Genomic DNA, 18,542 nt, shown 5'->3' with positions numbered 1-18,542 from the left:
CTCAGCCCTAGGACTGACATCCCAGGGCACATCAAATATAATTCTATGGCAGTTTAAAGTATAGATTTACTAGATTTAGGTTGTCAAGCAGTACTCTTCTAACAGAAAATGTGGGGCTTTAGGAACAGCACAGTGACACGCAACCATGATGACTTCAGGAAAAATTTGAGTGGTATGAATTCACCAAGAAGAGAGAAAAATCATTGCTTTCCACTACCCTTCAATAAGAATAGTTCTACCTGGGTTTGAAGAGTACAATCCTAAACTTCTTCTCTTGATGAGAGATGGTGTGTAAATTTTGCCAGTTTATAAGCATCATAAAGTATCTCAAAAAATTTACATAAAGGAAGGGAATTGACAGACGTGCCCATTCAAGTGTAAGAGACAAAACTTCTTCAATGGCCTTGCTCACTTTTCTCCCTCTTCCCTTTAACTAACTACATTTACTCAAGTACCACCTGTTTTGATAGACAGAATAAAATGTCAAAGTATGTAAGAGCAACAAGGAAAATAACCAATTTATGCAGTTTAGATTAGTAATTCATGTTCATTTTTCAGTTGCAAACATGTTTAATTCCTTTCTTTTGTAGTATGTCCCAATGGAGTCAAGTTCAACAACTGGAAATAAAGTTTTTGGAGCAGGTGGACCAGTTCTATGATGATAACTTCCCCATGGAAATCCGGCACCTGCTAGCACAATGGATAGAAAGCCAGGACTGGTAGGATTTCATCCATCCTGTCTCCTCTTGTTTCAATCACCAACAATTCTTTTGTTTGCTGGAAGGCTTTAGGGTGCTCATTTACAAACTGTGCAGGTATCTACACTCCAGTAATACTATTTCACTAGTTAATGGATTTAGCCATTTCAACTTAGGGACTATTGGGAGGTGAAGATTCACATTGGAACTTACTCCTAAACAAAATCCAATTTAAAATGATTAAAAAAAAAATACAAGTTAATTTTTAATGGAAATGTTATACACTTACCTCTTGCAGCAGTGAATAATAAAATTATTCACTTGTCCAGAATTGACCTTAAAGTTGGATAATTCTGGGGAACAAGCCAGCTGTTTACAGGAACTGTTCTCTAGGAGGTCCATTTATGTCCAAATTTGGATTCAATTCACTTGAGCGTTATCTTAAGAAGATTCAAAACTAAATGCAAAGAAAAAAAAAATATTAGTCATACCAGAAAGAGACATCTCAATTTTTCAAGCTAACTCCACAGGACTATTGGAGGACTACTGTGCAGGGGGAAAAAAAACTGCTAAGGAATAGAATCTTTCTTTATGGTTTATAGCTCCGTCTTTATGGGTCTGTGGCGACATGGGTAACATTAAAATCTCCTTTTTGCCAGATGTGCAGTTAGCAGGCATATCTCAAACAGGCACCTGCTGTTTGTGAGGAAAGGAGAGAGGCTATCCCAAGGACAAGGATGCCATGCTGTCCATACTTTTTTCCTCCTCAGTTTTCTCACTAATGCCATTGCCCTGCACATACCAAGCTGTACCACAAACAGCAGAGCCAGTAAAGCCTGGCTTTGTCTGTGTCCTGTGTCCCCTACATACCCTTGACCAGTAGCCTCAGAGTCCTCCTGTATCTCCAAATAGTTTGGCTGGGGGAAGGCTCAGCTGGTGCCTGGTGTGAAGAGATGTTATCTTCTGCCTGACCATCTGGCTGTTGCCTCCTGGAGCAAGTAATTGCTGCTGTTTCCCTCAGTGGAGGCGCTAATTTGGATTCCTTTCTTCTACCAACCTGCCAGATTGCCATGAAATTTGTAAGAATTCTATCTTTTGGACTTCAAGCCTGTTGCCAACTTTGTCTGAAACTGGGCAGCAAATTCAGGAATCATATCTGACTGAATGAGAGGGACAGTTTGCATAAGCCCCATTTCCTCTGACAAGTGAGCTGGAAGTATTTAAATATTCACTGGACCAGACACTTGAAAACCCTGGTTGTCTCCTCTGGCTGACTCTACTGTCTGTGCAAATACCTCACCCTCTTTTTATGCATATCTGTAGGAATATTAAAAAAAAAACAACCACAAAATCATAAAAATCATTATTCACAAGCTCTAACTATATGCAAGTCACCATATACTTAAAGTCTCTTTTTTTGCTGCCTAGATTTCTGAGTAAATTATAATTTTCTGTACTGCTAGATTGACACATCATACAGCATTTTAAATGTGCATTGTTGTTGCTGTTCATTGACTCTTTAGGGAGGCTGCAGCCAACAATGAAGCAATGGCAATGATCCTTTTGCAGAATTTGATAATACAGGTGGACGAACAGCTGGACCGGGTTTCACAGGAGAAGAATCTGCTCTTGATCCACAACCTGAAAAGAGTCAGGAAGCTGCTGCAGGTGGGTCATTGCTCCCAATGCCAAACTGCACTGCACACTCACTGCTCTCTGGAGGCACTGCTCGAGCTCTCTGGAGTGCATTTTGTTCCAGTGCCCAGCTCAGAGCTGCCCCGATTGCTGCAGACTCCGAGCAGCTCTGGGAAAACTGAGCCTTCAGCAAGATAATTCAAAATAACAATTCCACTGTCTTTCTGTGGAACAGTAATTCCTGTTTCAATGCATGCAGCTTGGATACAAATGCTGTGACTTCTTAGCTCTGTGCATATCTGTGTTTCACTGAGCTCTTACAAATAACCCTGTACAGTGCTTATAGATGCTCATGTTTATTACAAATGTAATTACCACCTCTCAGAGACACCTACAGATATTTAACTGTGGAATAAAATACATGCTTGGGGCTTAAGGCAGCACCAAGAAAAAGGAACCTCTGTAAATCATTAGCATGCTTGCTGTTTTATGCTTTTCTGGGATTATTTGTTATGAATTACTTAAAGGATTTACCGTTAGGCTTCTGCAAAATGATATTTATTTTGATTGGCTGAGTGTTTCTCTAATAATTGTTTATCTAAGGCAAGAATTCTCAGAGTTCCACTTCATTAGTCACCTACTTCCTGACATCTATCTGTCTTCTGCATAAAGCAGATATGCCATGGAGTTCAATGAAAATGTGGGGGTTTTTCTCTTCTTTGATGGTGTTTTCCATAAGTACTTAAATGATAATTACATTGCTTGCCAAACATTTTCTTTATTTGAGACATATGTACATACAGACACACTGGCCTGGAAAGTCTTAGCATGATTTCATCAATTACTTTGTTCTCTCCATGGCTGTGTCTTTCTACTCTTTATCCCTAACGGTGGCCTCTTAAAAATATGACACTATTTCCATTGCTGCCACTTTTTCATCCTATGCTATGCAAGCAGCCTCCTGTAATTTAAAAATAAGGTCACTGTTTGTTTCTTTTCTGGTTTTTGGAGCAGCACTTTTCATAATTTCAGTACTCTTCAAACACCAGATTTACTCAACTGCAGAAATTCTGTTGTTTCTGTAAAGATCTTGGCACATTTTACTACAAAGCTGTATCACCTTATAAAGGATTCTTCCACAGGGGCAGATCCATGGAAAGAGCATTTCAGGCCAAGCAGTTACACTACTGTATTCCTGCCTTAAAAGACAATGCATTTATGATTGTACCATCACAATGTGCACAGGCAGAAGGACTAGAACATATTTACATACAAGCTCTACAAAATTAAAGCCTCTCAATGTTGTTCCTTCTGCTCTCTACCCCATTTATTTTGTTCTAAATTTTTTATCAAATCTTGAAGCATCAGCTCTGCGTGCTCTGCCAAATTGGGCACATCAAGCCAAGCAATCAGGCCTTGGGTGAACTCATTTGAGTTCATGTAATAATCAGTATGAACATAGCCTGAATAAAAACCCTTCTTTGAAGTCCTGTCATGTTTGGAAATTATATAATTATGTGCTTCAGGAAGAGCACAAACCAAAGGAGGGTCATTCCAGAAAGGCAAGAGGAGGGGAGTTTCAAGTGATTTGTGATTAAATGGTTTCGCAGGTGCTAGGGTCTGAGTCACAATTCCAGAGCAAGCCAAAATGCTCAGGCATCCCCATTACAGCTGAAGAGTGTTATCAACTCCTTGAGACCACATGTGTGATATTGCAATTATTTCTACTGCTTATAAAACAGGATCAGAATCTTGAATATTGCAGTAGAATGTTTCTAGGTGAGAAAAAAAGCCCAAACCAGCAGCTCTCCCCATCACTAGTAATGTTGACCTTTCTTCATTGCTTTAAGACAGCACATAACCTGAATTTAGACAATAAAGCTATCCATTCACTTTCAAAATACACATGTAAACCACCAAAAACTGGATGGCACTTTCACTGTTGGAGCTTTTCCTGATCTTGAACACTATCACCCACAGTCTATATTCTGATCTCCAAAATAATTAGAATAGCCTGGAGTAGGACCTGGTTCTTGCAAAGCTTGATAACAACCTATTATTGGATAAGAAAAATAATTTATACTGTCTTAAGAAATCTGTGACACCAGAATTTTTGACTTTTGTGTAAACCACTGTGTTACTACTTATAAGGTATAGGACATGGAGGATAAATGCATTTTCAGCCAAGGTATGGGCTGCATGTTCTGTAGAGCTGCACAGGTAGTCTCCTGCTGCAGCTGTTAAAATTATTTCTTCACTGATTAGGTAAGTAGATCAGTAAAGAAATGCTACAGTAGCTGAAATCAGCTGACAGCCTCTCCTTGTTATCAACTGTCAAGTGTTATTAATGGACTGAATATGACACATAGCATTGACAGTATGTTCTGTAATGTCCTTAACTTTGAGTATACAAATTATCTAATTATGGGTCTAATCTTTTGTTAATGCATGGCTGGTTGCATTTTATTGCTGAATATGTGAGAAGATTGGAAACGGGCGTTTGGCTTCCCAGCCACAGCTGGAAGCCCTTGCAGATACCTAACTCTTGCAATTTGAGCTAGTTTGTGACAGCTTTGTGAGACAGCACCAGAAAAATGTGACTGATGTACAGAGCAGGATGCCACGGTCCTCTTTGTCCCAGCACACCACCTGGGAACAGGAGGCTGGAATGCTACACTGTGAAACTAATGAGATTTTTCAGCGACTGATGAAAGAAAGACTCTGTTCCTAAATAGGAGAGAGTAAGTTGCTTCTGTAAACATCTTTTCCTATCTGGTGACTCTGTGAACAGAGTTGGTTTGACTTTCTCTGAAGGTTAGTTACCATGAGCCCACCTTTATCTCTGCTTCGCTCTCTAGTGCAAGCACTTCTTTGAAATTTCACAGTTCCCTCCTCTTCCTTCCCCTCCCAACCACACACAGATGCACAGACCCTTGTGCATGGTGCACACACACAAAGCTGTCCAACCACAATACAAGATCTGAGTGCAATGTTTGTTCATTGCTTTGAGCCAAATTGTGTTACCCTATTGAGTAACACTTGACAAAATAGATAATGCTGGAAACCAGCACTTATCACTGTGTACACAGCGTAGTGTGTTGAGCTGTGGGAAAGGCTATGACAATAGCAACAATAAAGAAAAATTCAATTAGAGAACACACAAAAGCTATTCAAAAGCAACCTGCAGTTCTTGACAAAACACAAAAAGAGAGACTAACATTTAATCAGAAATACAACTGGATGGTTAGTGAAAGGCAGTCTTAGAAGAGGAAGCAATGCACACCTCATAAGTGGCCTCTGCAGCTGTTTTCTAGACAGATAAGGACTCCTTAGGATCAAGATTCCTGGTGCTGTTCCTGAGTCTGGAGAGCGTTATTTCTAGGAGCCTCCAGTACCACAGCTAAGCACACCTCACCTAAAAGATTTCCCTGAGATTTTTGTTACCAAATTGAGAAAATCTTCAATTCTGACTGTTTACTGAAACATCTTTCATAAATATTTTAGTTGTTCTGTGAAAATAAGAATAGAAGTAGTGAAAGAAGAGAGAATTTGCCTGCCTCAGTTGCAATACAAAGTTTTAGGCCACCTTGGGGGTGGTGAAGGGCAAGGAGCAGAAGTCCAAGCAGGAAGGTGGGTCTGCCTGGCAGCCCTGCTTTTAGATCACAGGGACCATCCCTATTCTCTCAACATTAGAGAAATAACTATGGAGTGTGGCATTCCTGCTTAGACTGCTTACATTTCCAAAATTATCTGCAGGCAAAAAGAAACACTGAACAGTGTTTCAGGAAATATGTAGTTTGAAAAAGTTATAAGCACTTGAAAATAGTGTTAAGAAACTTAGCTAAGCAGCTGTGGTCACCGCTAGCTCTCTGTAATTCGCTTCTCTATTTCTGACTTTCATGTAAAATCTCTTCTTCTTACATTAATCTAGTATAAATGCACATACTGTATTAAAATCAGGGTCAGCATTTTAGGTTAAAATCCTTCATATTTGCTTCCTACATTATTATTACTTCTCAAGTCAGTAAATTGGATTCATTTTTATAGCAGGGCAGCCTTTTGTTGCTGTGCTCTTCAGTGGGAGACAGAACAGCACAGCTCCTTTTTAAGGTTTAATTCTCTGTCTGTCTTCCTAGAGAGCTCCTGCTCCCCCCCAGCAGCAGTCTTGGAAAGGGAAGAGGGAGAAAATGTTCAGAGGCAGTGGGGGAAAGAGCAGGGAAACCATGCTTTCTCCTTAAAATCTAGATGGAGAAAAGCAAAGCAGATTAGTCATAAGGAGGTGGTTTGTGCTGTTGTTATGACAACAAAATGTAAAGGGCAGATGTTAAGCTTGGAAGAGCTGCCTGGCACTTCTAGGAACCAAATTGCAGATGTAGGAGTCTGCATGACCTTGGCCTATGGACAATTTCATCCCAGTTTTCAGAAGGAATGTTTGTATGTGACAGCATACACCTGTCCCTGATGTAACCCCCAGTGGATTTAGTGCTCAGAGACTCTCATGGAAGACAGGCACTGTCCACATTCCTGACTCACATGCCCAGATCCTGGGCTGGGAGAGAGCAGGCAGGCTGCAGTGCAGCCAGGGAGCCAAGGGCAGCCTGGGAATCAGAGATGTGCACTGTGTCCCCACCCCTCCATTTAGGAATGGTGCTGCTGGCAACTGCCTGTTCAGCTCTGGGATGTCCTTCCCCACACACACTCCAAGCTGGAAAGCTGGAGCACTCCTCCTGCTAGACAAGAATGAGCTCCATGGAATGCAGCCTGGCCCAAGTGTGGGTTCAGGTGAGCTCTCAGGAGGAGCCTCTGTCTGTGCTGTGCTCTGTGACAGGTGCAGGACAACCCCATCAGGACAAAAGCAGAAATTCCCAGAATCATCCTACTCATAACTGAAGCCCTTATTTATGCTCTAGTCTCAAGATAACTTCTGAAAGCAATCCCTTCTCATTAATGGCAACATGCATCTGTGTCAATTCTCTATTTATGGTATTCAGGGTGAAATCTGATTACATAAATTTTCCTTTATAGAAGTGAAATAACAGATTTCAGGAATAAGAAGGGCTGCTCTGCTCATTTACCATTGAAGCCTGAGTTAATGAGTATACTGTGTGCTCTGGGGAACAATTTGCTCTAAATTATGTATATTCATGAAATTCATTTAATTCTCACAGCAGATTCTCCAGTATTGGTGAACTTTATCAACTCCCCAGCCCTGCTAGAGCCTAGAGATGAGGGGAGGGAGGGTAATGGGATTATGCCTGGATGAACAGGTCCGTGGGCACACAGACCATTAACACCTTAGGGTCTGTTTACAAAGGGAGAGGTCAGGCAGAAGCACCAGATCTGCTGATTCATACCAACCAGTTATATAAAATCAAGCTTTTGGAAATTATAGTAAGTAGCTGGGAAATAGTTTTTTAGCTACATAACTTTATCCTACACAGCTCTGGCTGTTTTTATGGAAAGGTCTGAAATAGCTTCTGAAAATATCTTCTGTCATCTAAAACAACATATATAAGGCACTTTTTTCCACGAATACATCTTTACATGATGCTGCTTAAAACAGTAACCCAGCAGTGCATTCCTGATTCTGTGTCATGTTCCTGGTTATACTGCCCAATTTGTTTCCATCTGCAATGGGCACTGAACATCCCTGTGCTTCTCCAGATAGAACTAAGTGAACAAATAAAGGTTCTTTTGTTCAAGTGACAGTTTACAAAAGCCTCTGTACCAGAAAGGAACATGCATGAGGAATGCAAGGAACAATCCTAAGATTATTCATTTCAGTACGTCAAAGAAAGTGGACAAAATAGCATTAGATCCGAAACAGGACATTCCAGTTGGTGCTCAACAAACAATTCTAATAAGCCCTGTGCTGAGAAACAGTTGCAAAGAGTGGAAACAGCCATTGGTGTTTTAGTTGCAGTTTCCTGTTAAAGCTTACAAAGGGGTGAGAATGGAACAAAATAGAGAAAGTTCCTAATAAACCACGGAAGATCCGTTTCAAAATGTTATTTACACATATTTAGCACTCGTGTAGCCTGCCAGATCAACAACTCAACATGGTAAAGTTGGATGTGTTTTGAACCAGCATGTCCTGCTGTCTAACACAATTCAGATTGTATTAGACTGCTCCCAGTGAGTTTTTCAGTACAACCATTAAAGCTGTTTACAGAAAATTTTGGCGTGCAAATGGGAAACCCCGCACAGAAGTCTGTTTGCTGAAGCAGCTAGGTGTCTGCTCCTAGCAACTGCAGCCTGGTGACTGCAGCTAACAAAGGTTTTTAAAAATTACTGGTACAAGGCTGAAAAAGGTTACTTGTTGCAAGTAAAATACAGTGGGGTTTCTAGATCTTATCTAAAGAATGCAAAAAAAAAAAAGTTTATAAACTTTCAGTTTGTTTTTGTAGAATGAAAAAGAGTTAACTTGCAGACAGAAGTAAAAATACAAGCAAACTAAACCTCTTGTGGACTTTGTTCATTCTGAAGTATTAAGACCCCAGTTGCAGCTGAACATCTGCCTGAGAAATTAGTTAAAAATATTCAGGTCTTTGTGCCCAGAGGAGGAGGGGCATGTGGAGATCAGTCCTCTCTCTGTCCTCTGATGTTTTTCCCTTTCTCATAGGAAATATGGTATTTTTACTTAGTTTCAAATAAATCTCATTTAAAGAAGAAGTTATTTATTCTCAAGTAAATATCAAATAAGAACTACATTATTCACCCCTCCATGTCTATACAGTTCTACTGTCTGATGATGATTTCTACAGAAATGTATTTTCTGTAGCTTTATCTCACCCTACCTGCACAGAAATCTGCTCTTTCTGTAGGTTGTTCCTTGAGTGGTTTCAGAGTCTGCTGGGAGGGACGCAGCAGTGGAATTTGAGGGGTGGAGAAAAAACTTCTGCCTTCACAGCTCATTCACTGTGCTTTTACAGCTTTGTCTATTGCAATTGAGTTGCACATGCCCCCCAGAAAAAAATTATGATCATCTGGAAGTTATGCATCATACACTTTGAGGAAACGACAAGACTACAAAGCTGTGTATTAGGACTTCCCACACATCCACAAGAGCAGTCTAAATAGATGGTGTTACAGGTACTTCCTCTTAAAGACCTAGATAAAACAGAGGCATCTTTCTAGTAGAAGAAGATTTTTTAGTAAGAATACTGCCTGTTTAAGTACAAGCTTTCCAAAAACTCCCAAGCACTTAGCATTTATCAGGCTAACACAAGGACCAACTCTTTCTTTGTATTCTGCTGTTGTCTTCATTAGACTTTCTGCCTGGATGCATAAACAAAGACAGAAAACAAATCAAGGTGAAGTGTTATTTGTCATATTTGAAGGTGAAAACGGGAAATATGTATGTACAGCTATGCCTTCCCACCCACACATCCGAGATACACAGCTAAGCCAAATCTTTCTTTCTTTTAAAAAATGAAATGATAGACAAAAGGGGTTTTTCTCTCTGTTTTTGATTTTATGAAAGATGAGATATTTGCTTTTCCAGAAAGATGCTGAGTATCAGACTTAGGAAACAGCAAGACAAAGTCAAGCAAAAATACTTTTCCTTCCCTATCGCTTACTTGTGATATGATTATTTTACAATCTCGCCTCCCTTCCATCAGCTTCTTTAAATATTCATTCTGTATGAACAAACACTTCAATGGTCATACTAAATAACTCTGCCACACCTCCAAGTAAAGCTCCTGTTGTATACAATTAAAAGGCTCAAGAAGGGCTTTTTCTAGCAGAAATGAGAAGAAATACAGCTGATGGTTTTGAGAGTTAAAAAAAAAGAAAGAAAAATAAAAGAAAAAGGAGAAAAGGAGCTAAAACTAAAACCTGACCAAATTCTGAAACAATTTTCAGAATTGGAAAGCACCAAAACCTACTCAAGTCCTTTTTTAGGTCACCTTGAAAACACAGATAATCAGGCAAACCCCCGACTGACTTTCTAAAGGTTTCATAGCACATCCTCCTTCATCACAAGTCGAGACCAACTAACACCTAATCCCTGCTTTACCCACTGAAAACAGAGCCAGCTGCTCACATAGTGCATATCCAGTATTCACTGATAGGCGTGTACAGAGCCCATTGACCCATGGAAAGCAGTCAGTGTTAGTGTGGCTGGGACTGATCCACTTTGTGATGGAGCTGCCCACAGAAAATCAGCTAAAATTTTGAAATTTTAAAAACGGGGAGAAAAGAAGAGTAAGAGAATGACTCTGGTCTAGATTTCTTCCTTGCTGTCAGAGCAAGCAGATATGAAAACTGACACTTGTTTGGTGTTCTTTTTGAAAGCACACGTATTTTAAAATGTCATAATAAGTATTTTAAAGTTTGTCCATGACCTTGCAGCTTACAGAATCTAACCTTGCATTTCCCCAGCCACTGTTTCATGTGCCTTTAATATACTCCAAAGAGTTCAAGCTGTTTTAAAATTTGGCTAAAGGGCATAAACTCTGCATGCTATAACGTACAAACTGTTTTTGCAGAAATGCCTCTTTGTTTTTCTCCATGATCTAGTAAGATACTGTCACAACAGATGTCCCTGGAGTGGAAAGAGTGCATACCGGGTGGCAGTAGGAAGGTTTTCTCCAAGGAAATGTCATCAGCATTCTCAGAAAATTGTCACCTGTTCAGAATGAAAGTTCAAGTTCCCCCTGTTTGCTTAAATTTAGCATCATGCTGGTAGTTCTTGAGAAGAATCCAGTCCAAATAAGATAATTTGTTGTTTGTTCTAACTCATGGCATGGAAAGACCTCGTTGGAACAGAAGAGAGGAGAGAGAAAACTTCTAAGAACAACAGAATTACAGTAGTATTAGCAGATATTTAAATTTGATAGAAGAAAAGCGAATCCTCAATTTCTCTGTGTTGGTATTTGTCAAAAGACAAATATAAATCTTCTCCTTACACGTTTAAATTTATTAATACAATTTTGCATATCTAAAGAATCCACACTCTTCTTCCTCTTCTGGCTGCTAGTGTACACGTCACTCTAAGTTAGGATTCCCCCATCTCAAGTCATTTGTGGTTAAAGTTCTTTAATTTTCCAACTTAAACTACTCTTTGCTGCTAGGAGATGGTTTTCAATTAGTCATTCAGAAATCAAGGCCATGTTGGGCAATTTCTGCCCTCAGCCAAAGACAAAATGGAAGTGCAGAGCAACAAGAGCTGGCAGTAGGTGAATAATAAGGGAACACCAAGCAGTGCATTCCAAAATGTAATTACAGCTGAGAAGCATAAAACACAGGCAGAAATTTTTTTGCATTATTATTTTTCCAGAGTCAAAAACATGGCTGTTGTGACTTTTAGTAGCTATCGTTATTCAATAGGTTGCAATTATTGAGATATTTAGTGTTACAATTCATTTATCCATTTATTACTGATGAGTTGCAATCTATCTGCTCCCTTACTGCAAAAGAGGCTGTTCCAGGAGCACAGGTGGCAGCTCTCTGTTGACCTTCTTGGCATCTACTCAAACTGAATCAAGTTGAAGAAGCACCAGCCTGGCATAAGTATGGGAATCACTATGGACCCAGCTTGATTCTAGAGATTTATGAGTTAGAGAAGAAAGAAAGGGAGGGAAAAAAGTGAATTTCCACTGCATCTCTTGATTCAGATGTTTTTGTCTTAATGAAACAAAGAAAGGGAAAGGAAGAAAGAGTTTTTGAAAGTTTTGCATATGAATCGTGTCTAGAAACGCTAGGGAAGTCCCTAATAACCGGCATCCTTTGTGGGGAATTTTAACACATCCCACTGTCAGAATTGTTTTTAAGATCCTCTTCTACATAAATGCATTTTTCCAGCTCCAAGAGGGGATATTTACTTCTTCTTGATTTGGTTAAATAGTTTTTTTTGGACTCCTTTAAACCCTTGCAGCGCTGGAATTCTGTTGGGCAGTGGTAAGCCAGGACTAAGGTAAGCCTCAAAGGTAACCTACAAAACTTCAGGCTTTGTAGCTTCAGGTACCAATGTATGGCATAAACACTTACTGGCCATCTAGGGGCAAGGTGAAACCCTGTTTTACTACCAAAAAATAAGTAATAACCACAAGCAGAAATTAACAGAGGAATTAATATGGCCATCAGTGGCCATATTATACAGCAGTAGCAGATTTTTTTCTCCCCACAGCTTTCAACCAAAACCTTATTAACAGGAGTTTTCCCCCTCTAATCAAGGTACAGATGGATGAGACAGGCTTAGCCATAACAGCTGAAATGAGGACTATTTCCCCCTCTCCCAACTTCACCTGTGCTCATCCTTATTAATAAACTGATCCTGAGCAGTTTCAGTCCACCAAGGAGCAGAAAACCCAGTCAGTAAAAAAAGCATAAGTCATTTCCATGCCAGCTAGCAGCCTGGATTGGCTCCTTAAGGAGTCAGGCACTGGGCTGGAGCACATCCAGGAGCAGAGCCACTCTCTGCTGCAGGTAATTTGCCCTGGCTCTTGCTGTTGGACCTCAGTTCCACATGACATCCCACTCAGTCCTTTGCAGGAAGATCACAGCCATTTCCCACATTGCTCTATTCCCTTCCCAAAGCTACATCCTGACACTACAGAGAGAGATGGTGAATATGCCCAGTGAAGGGGACTGTGAATCCGTTACTGGACCTGAAGTGCAGCAGTGTTGAAGGAAGCGTGCAGCGACAGTGTCGTTACTGTCCTCACAGCCATGGAGCTGCCAGGGAGAAATGTGTAGTGACAGATCTTTGGCACTGCTATTTGACATGGAAATCAGCAGTGTATCCTTAATCAAGTCTCCTCCCACTGCCCAGGAAGGAGCAGGCAGGGAGGAGTGCTTGGTGTTTGATCTGAGGCATAGTGTGTCCTGGGTAGTATTACTCACCACTTCTTGTTTACAGAGAAGCTCCTAAAACCAGTCAGGTTCATAACTCCTGTTCCTCAGATACAGATGGCTGCTGGAGTAAAGTACCTCCTGAACTGCTTTTAAGGAGATCAAAGGAGGCACAGCACTGGGGCTACTCTGGGTGTGCACTGGCTGCACTGTAGGGCATGTACTTTTCCTGTCCTGAAAAGATTTCAGAAACCATAGAAACAAAGTTTTGTTTCATTGCTAACAATGACAGGGCAGTCAAAGCTTTCTTGGAAGGGAACATTTGGTGCCTTGGTTATTAGTTTTAAGAGCCCTGTCCATACCTGGAACCACAGTACATGTGGTATTTAATACCAAGCAACTCAAACCAAATTGCCATGATCAAAGCTACCATTTTTAATATGGTATTTGTTTATTTTGCAGTTGAAGTCAAAACCTATTACACATTTCATGCATGAGCTCACATGAAATGTTTAATGCCACTTGTTGCATTACAGAAGCAATGTGATCACATTTCTGTCAGATGCATTCACACCCTTGTGTCTAACATAACAATTGGTGTGAGATATCAAAGGAAGATATGGCATCAATTAAACTATATAAAGTATATAAACTTATTGTGCCACATTCAGAGACAGCTAGAATAAAAGAGGTTCTGAGGGCAGGGAGGTATGATAAAAATAAAGACTAATGATAAAAGGAGAAAATACAGTAAGTCCAGAACTAGAAACTGTACAGGAAAAGAAATTAAATGGATTAACTCTGATGAATGGACAAACAGAATGAGCACTGAATGAAGGGTATCTGAATGAAAGGCATGAAGGATACTAAGAAACACTGAATGAATATATCACCTTAAAGGAAGCTGCTTGAAAGTCCTGGATCATTCCAATTTTATAAATACAGCATAAACCAATATTAGTTTAAAGTGTGCCCAGTCCTCAGTCACACATCAGCAATTCAGCACTTTATTTATGGTGGTATAAAAATATAGATTTTTTTTTCATTCTTTGGCTTGGGACAAAAATTACTTATTCTTTCATCTCAGGCACATTATTTTTTGAAAGAGAAAAAATGTTCATAGACATTAAAATTTAAGTCTTCTGCTTTATGCTGAGGAAGCTTTCCTGCTTGCATCATTACCATATTGATATGCTTACAAACTTTTTTGTTGGCAGAAGTGCTACATGCTAAGCAGCAACATCCTATTGAAAATCGAAGATGTGATAAAATCGTGCCCAGAATAGGCTGACAGGAAAGCCCTTTCAAAACAGCTGTGTTAGCAGGGGAGCAATTTGATCTCCAAATTATATACATCTCAGAATTGTATCTTTATAATCTCTGTGGAACATTGTTCAGAATATTTTATGACAGTGGCACTAACTGATGCTGCCCTGAAAGGCTGAACCAGCACATGAAAACGGGACTCTTTTCCACCCACACCAATCTGTACCTCATAGACACTCATAAATCATGTTGCTTGTGATTTCCAGAGGGACATCCTGAATTCTGGAATTTTTTTGAGTTGTATTTCCTTGTGCTTGCAGGGCAAATATCATGGTAACCCCATGCATATAGCAGTGATCATCTCAAACTGCTTAAGAGAAGAAAGAAGAATATTGGCTGCAGCCAGCATGCCTGTACAGGTAATGAATTATTTCAGTAATCTGCTCCATGTTAATCTGCTCACATGCTTTTCAGACCAAATCCGGTCCCCTCATTCCACTGAAGTGATTTGTGTGCACTAGGGGTTGCCAAATGTTGCCCTTTAAACTCACATTTGAACTTCATTAGTGGCTCTTCTGCTGGAAACATTGCTATGAGGGACTTCCATGTCACAGCTAATCTTCAAAGACTTTAATCTTTAGGAAAGGCTTTAAAGAGATTATTCTTTGCAAAACAGATGTGTGTGTTTTAAATTATGCAATGCATTAATTCATATTAACTATGGAATGCAAAAGACATTCCATCCAATAGAGTTGGATGATTTATAGAGTTATTGATGATTTTTATGTTGTTTGGAGAAAAAATAAGTCAAATTACATATGAAACTTATTCTGGGAAAATTGTTACATGATTAAAACCCAGAGAGAATTTTTAAGACAAACATGTTCTTGTTAATCACTTACGGATGTATTCCTATGAGTCTTGTGCCATGGATATTTTTTTAAAAATCTAATAATCTATATTTCATTTACTAGATGTTTAATGCCTGCAGTACACCCACACCTTTTAATATCTTGGATTTCAAAGTTAAAGCTGCATGTTTTTCAAATGTGTAGAACTAAACTTGTCTGTGTGTTTACAGCAGTCTGCAGATGGTTGAACACTGGCTTTGGAATTCCCTCTCTCTGCTGGAACTTGCAGTACAGTTTCTATCACCTATTATTATCATTAATATTACTCACCCACCAATTATCTGTTCAATGTGTTCCAGGGGCCACTGGAAAAGTCTCTACAGAGCTCTGTGGTTTCAGAACGTCAAAGAAATGTAGAACACAAAGTATCAGCGATCAAGAACAGCGCTCAGGTACCTTTTTTGTCCTGTGTGCTGTCTCTGCCCACCTGATTTTCATACAGACACACCTGAGCTATCTTTAAGCTGGGTAGCACAACGACTTCTGCCAACAGACACACCATCCATTTTCCATTATTCCAAGGACATCTGCCCAGACTGACAGCTTAGGACACACCTGGATCCTCAGGTGTTAGCAGCCGTCTGGGTTCAGTGTGAGAGCTCCCTCTTTTAAAGCTGTCACACTCATCCCTAGGTAAGTTGCAGGCAGACCACTGAGTGCAGTAAGAGCATAGCTACAGTCTCTAAAAAGATGTGAGGCTCAGAAAATGTATTTTTGCAATTTCACCTCCTTTAGCTGGGTCAGCAGTAGCTTAACCTTCCCAAGCTCTGAGTCATGCACCGAGACCTTTGTCGAGCTGAAGGCTACGTGACACTATTGCGTGGTTTGGAGTCATGAGGGGACAAGAACACTGGCAGCTGATGGTAGCCACTCTCCAGGAGTTTCATGCATGGCTGGCCAGAGCTGGGCTGAGCCAAACCTGTAGCTATGTCCCAAAGACCTTGAAAGCTCAGAGAATACCTATTCAGTTCAAGGCAGGATAAGGATTCAGAGTACCCATGGCTTTTTTGCTATCCCAGCCCCACTTTCAGCTTTGCAGCAGTCTCAATGTAGAAACTATATTTAAAATACCTGTCCATATGTTGTTCAAGAGTAACACTTCTGGAATACTGGAAAGAGATCCTAGCAGCATTCTCTCATCATTCTTTCACAGAGAAGAAGGGTAAGAGAGATCAAACCCTTAGAAGGATAAAGTAGATTCAGAAGAATGTAATACTAGGTCTCTATCTACACATAAGTTCTAAGATAAGAGTTGCAGAGCTGACAGAGCAGCAGCCTGTCATCCTGCTCCTCCTGCCTGTGTGGGGAAGCACAGCCACCCCTGAAGGACCAGTGAAAATGAGAACATTTTCTAGATAGCAGGCCTGGGGTTTTTTTAGTAGGTAATTAAGTTGAACACAGAAATTAGCCAGCTCCTCGCACATGTAATTTCATACTTTACACATATAATTTAAAACTTTAGTCTCCAAAATAAAGAGTAAGCCAAAATGGCTAATTGTGTGTGGGCTCATTTAGCAAACAAGTTTCTGTATTTTCAGACTCTTAATGTGCACTTCTTAGGAAACCAAAAAGGACTGTTTATGAGTTGTTGGCAAAATCAAGATTCCTATAAACAGCACAGAAATAGACCTTCAAAGTACAGCAAGTAATTTCCTATAGTTTCATTTTCCTTCTTTTGATGGAGTGTTTTGAATTATCATTGATTTGTTACTAAAAATATCTTTAATATTTTTAATAGCACATATGAAAAGAAAGCTGCAAAATGCCAAAGCAGCAAAAATATTTCATTTCTTTATCCAAATTCTTAAAACATTTGTAAATAAATTCTGTGAGCTCTACTCCTGTGTGACTCTACCTTTTTTGGCTTTGCACACCCTGATTTTACATTTACTTAAATGGAAATTTAATTATCCCTTTGCCCTGCTTTAAAGTTTCAATGTTATGCATTATGGGCATAACAATTTCAGTTTAGCTCAGGCTAACACAATTGTTCCTACTTTCCTCTGTGTCACTGCATTAGTAAACAAGAAGGGATAAAGCTGAATCAACCACTGTCAAACTGCAGGATAGAGGATGATATTTGACTTTCTAAGCAAGTAAAATAAATCTGTAGCTATAAATTTATTATTCAATCATACTTTATAAAGTTTACAAGACAGTAAACAAGAGTTCCCAGAACTGTTCAGGGGTTTTCAAATGGTAAGAAAGGAAAGTACATTATGCATTTTGTTCATTTCTCTCCTGTGAAAGATGACTGACCAAGATGTGAAATATTTGGAAGACTTGCAAGAGGAATTTGACTTCAGGTACAAAACAATACAGAGCTTAGGTAAGAGTTTTTATACTCATTTTTAGATTTCCTAGGAAATGGCTGGTTCTGCAGCTAGACTACAGCATCAGGGGGTTGTGTGCATTACTTGATTAACATGTGTAAACATAAAAATGGATCTTTGGTTTATATAAAGTTTTAGTCCTGGAACATAATGACTCTTTTGGGGTTAAGAGGGTAAAGAGGATCATGTAAAGAAAGTATAGTTATTTCCTATGGATAAGCTGCCTAATGGCACATAAAGTAGTACATTTCTTAATTTTAAAACCTATTTTTCAATATCCCCACATAGCCCTTCTTTGGGAGAATGTGGAAGAGACTCTTATTTCCCAGAGTCATGCAGAACTGATTTTTCTCGCCTCTAACTTAGCTTTCTGTTCTTTTTTGACCACAGTGGTGATAACCAGCTGGTAAGCACTCTGAATGCATGTTTGACCAGCCTGTGATGGCTGAGATCTGCATGTGGAACAGTCCTTGCATGATCTCTTTCAGAAAAGAAACTGGGGTCTGCTTGTGTCTGCTCAGACATCTTTATATTACCTTCCTTTGAACATGCAAAGATGCTGGGCTTAAAACATCCAAGTCCTTAAGCACATCAATCAATCCTAAATGTTGAAGGCTGGATATGACCCAGCAATCAGAAGAGTTGCCATGGCTTAATGAGTTCCTAGTCATCAGGTCAATCATAATTACTGACCTCACAGATACCTGAAATGCCCCACTTGCAAAATAAGACATGCTGACAATGAATGACTTTCAGGGATTAAATTTCACTGCTCTGCTCCAGCACAGCCAGCTTAGAGTGTGTGGGAGCAATTGCTGTGGCTGAGGTGGTGCTGGTTACTTCTCTGCCTCTACTGAAACATCTACCCTAATTCAATAGGAAGGCATCCATCCAGAGCTTAG

General features: G+C 39.7%; 1 protein-coding gene across 2 annotated transcripts in view; it reads left to right on the top strand.

The window, feature by feature from the left end:
* The first annotated feature begins 591 nt into the window (after positions 1 to 591).
* STAT4 (signal transducer and activator of transcription 4) overlaps positions 592 to 18,542 on the top strand; it is a 37,911-nt gene continuing 19,960 nt past the window's right edge. For both annotated transcript variants that reach the window (XM_036387123.1, XM_036387122.1), the window contains exons 1-5: positions 592 to 719; positions 2,222 to 2,366; positions 14,717 to 14,815; positions 15,607 to 15,699; positions 17,558 to 17,636. In XM_036387123.1, coding sequence (XP_036243016.1) covers positions 592 to 719; positions 2,222 to 2,366; positions 14,717 to 14,815; positions 15,607 to 15,699; positions 17,558 to 17,636 — 544 coding nt within the window. The remainder of the gene's footprint in view (positions 720 to 2,221; positions 2,367 to 14,716; positions 14,816 to 15,606; positions 15,700 to 17,557; positions 17,637 to 18,542) is intronic.

The sequence above is a fragment of the Molothrus ater genome, chromosome 7, assembly GCF_012460135.2.
Source record: "Molothrus ater isolate BHLD 08-10-18 breed brown headed cowbird chromosome 7, BPBGC_Mater_1.1, whole genome shotgun sequence".
Lineage (NCBI taxonomy): Eukaryota > Metazoa > Chordata > Aves > Passeriformes > Icteridae > Molothrus > Molothrus ater.
This window is presented reverse-complemented; position numbering and strand designations above follow the sequence as displayed.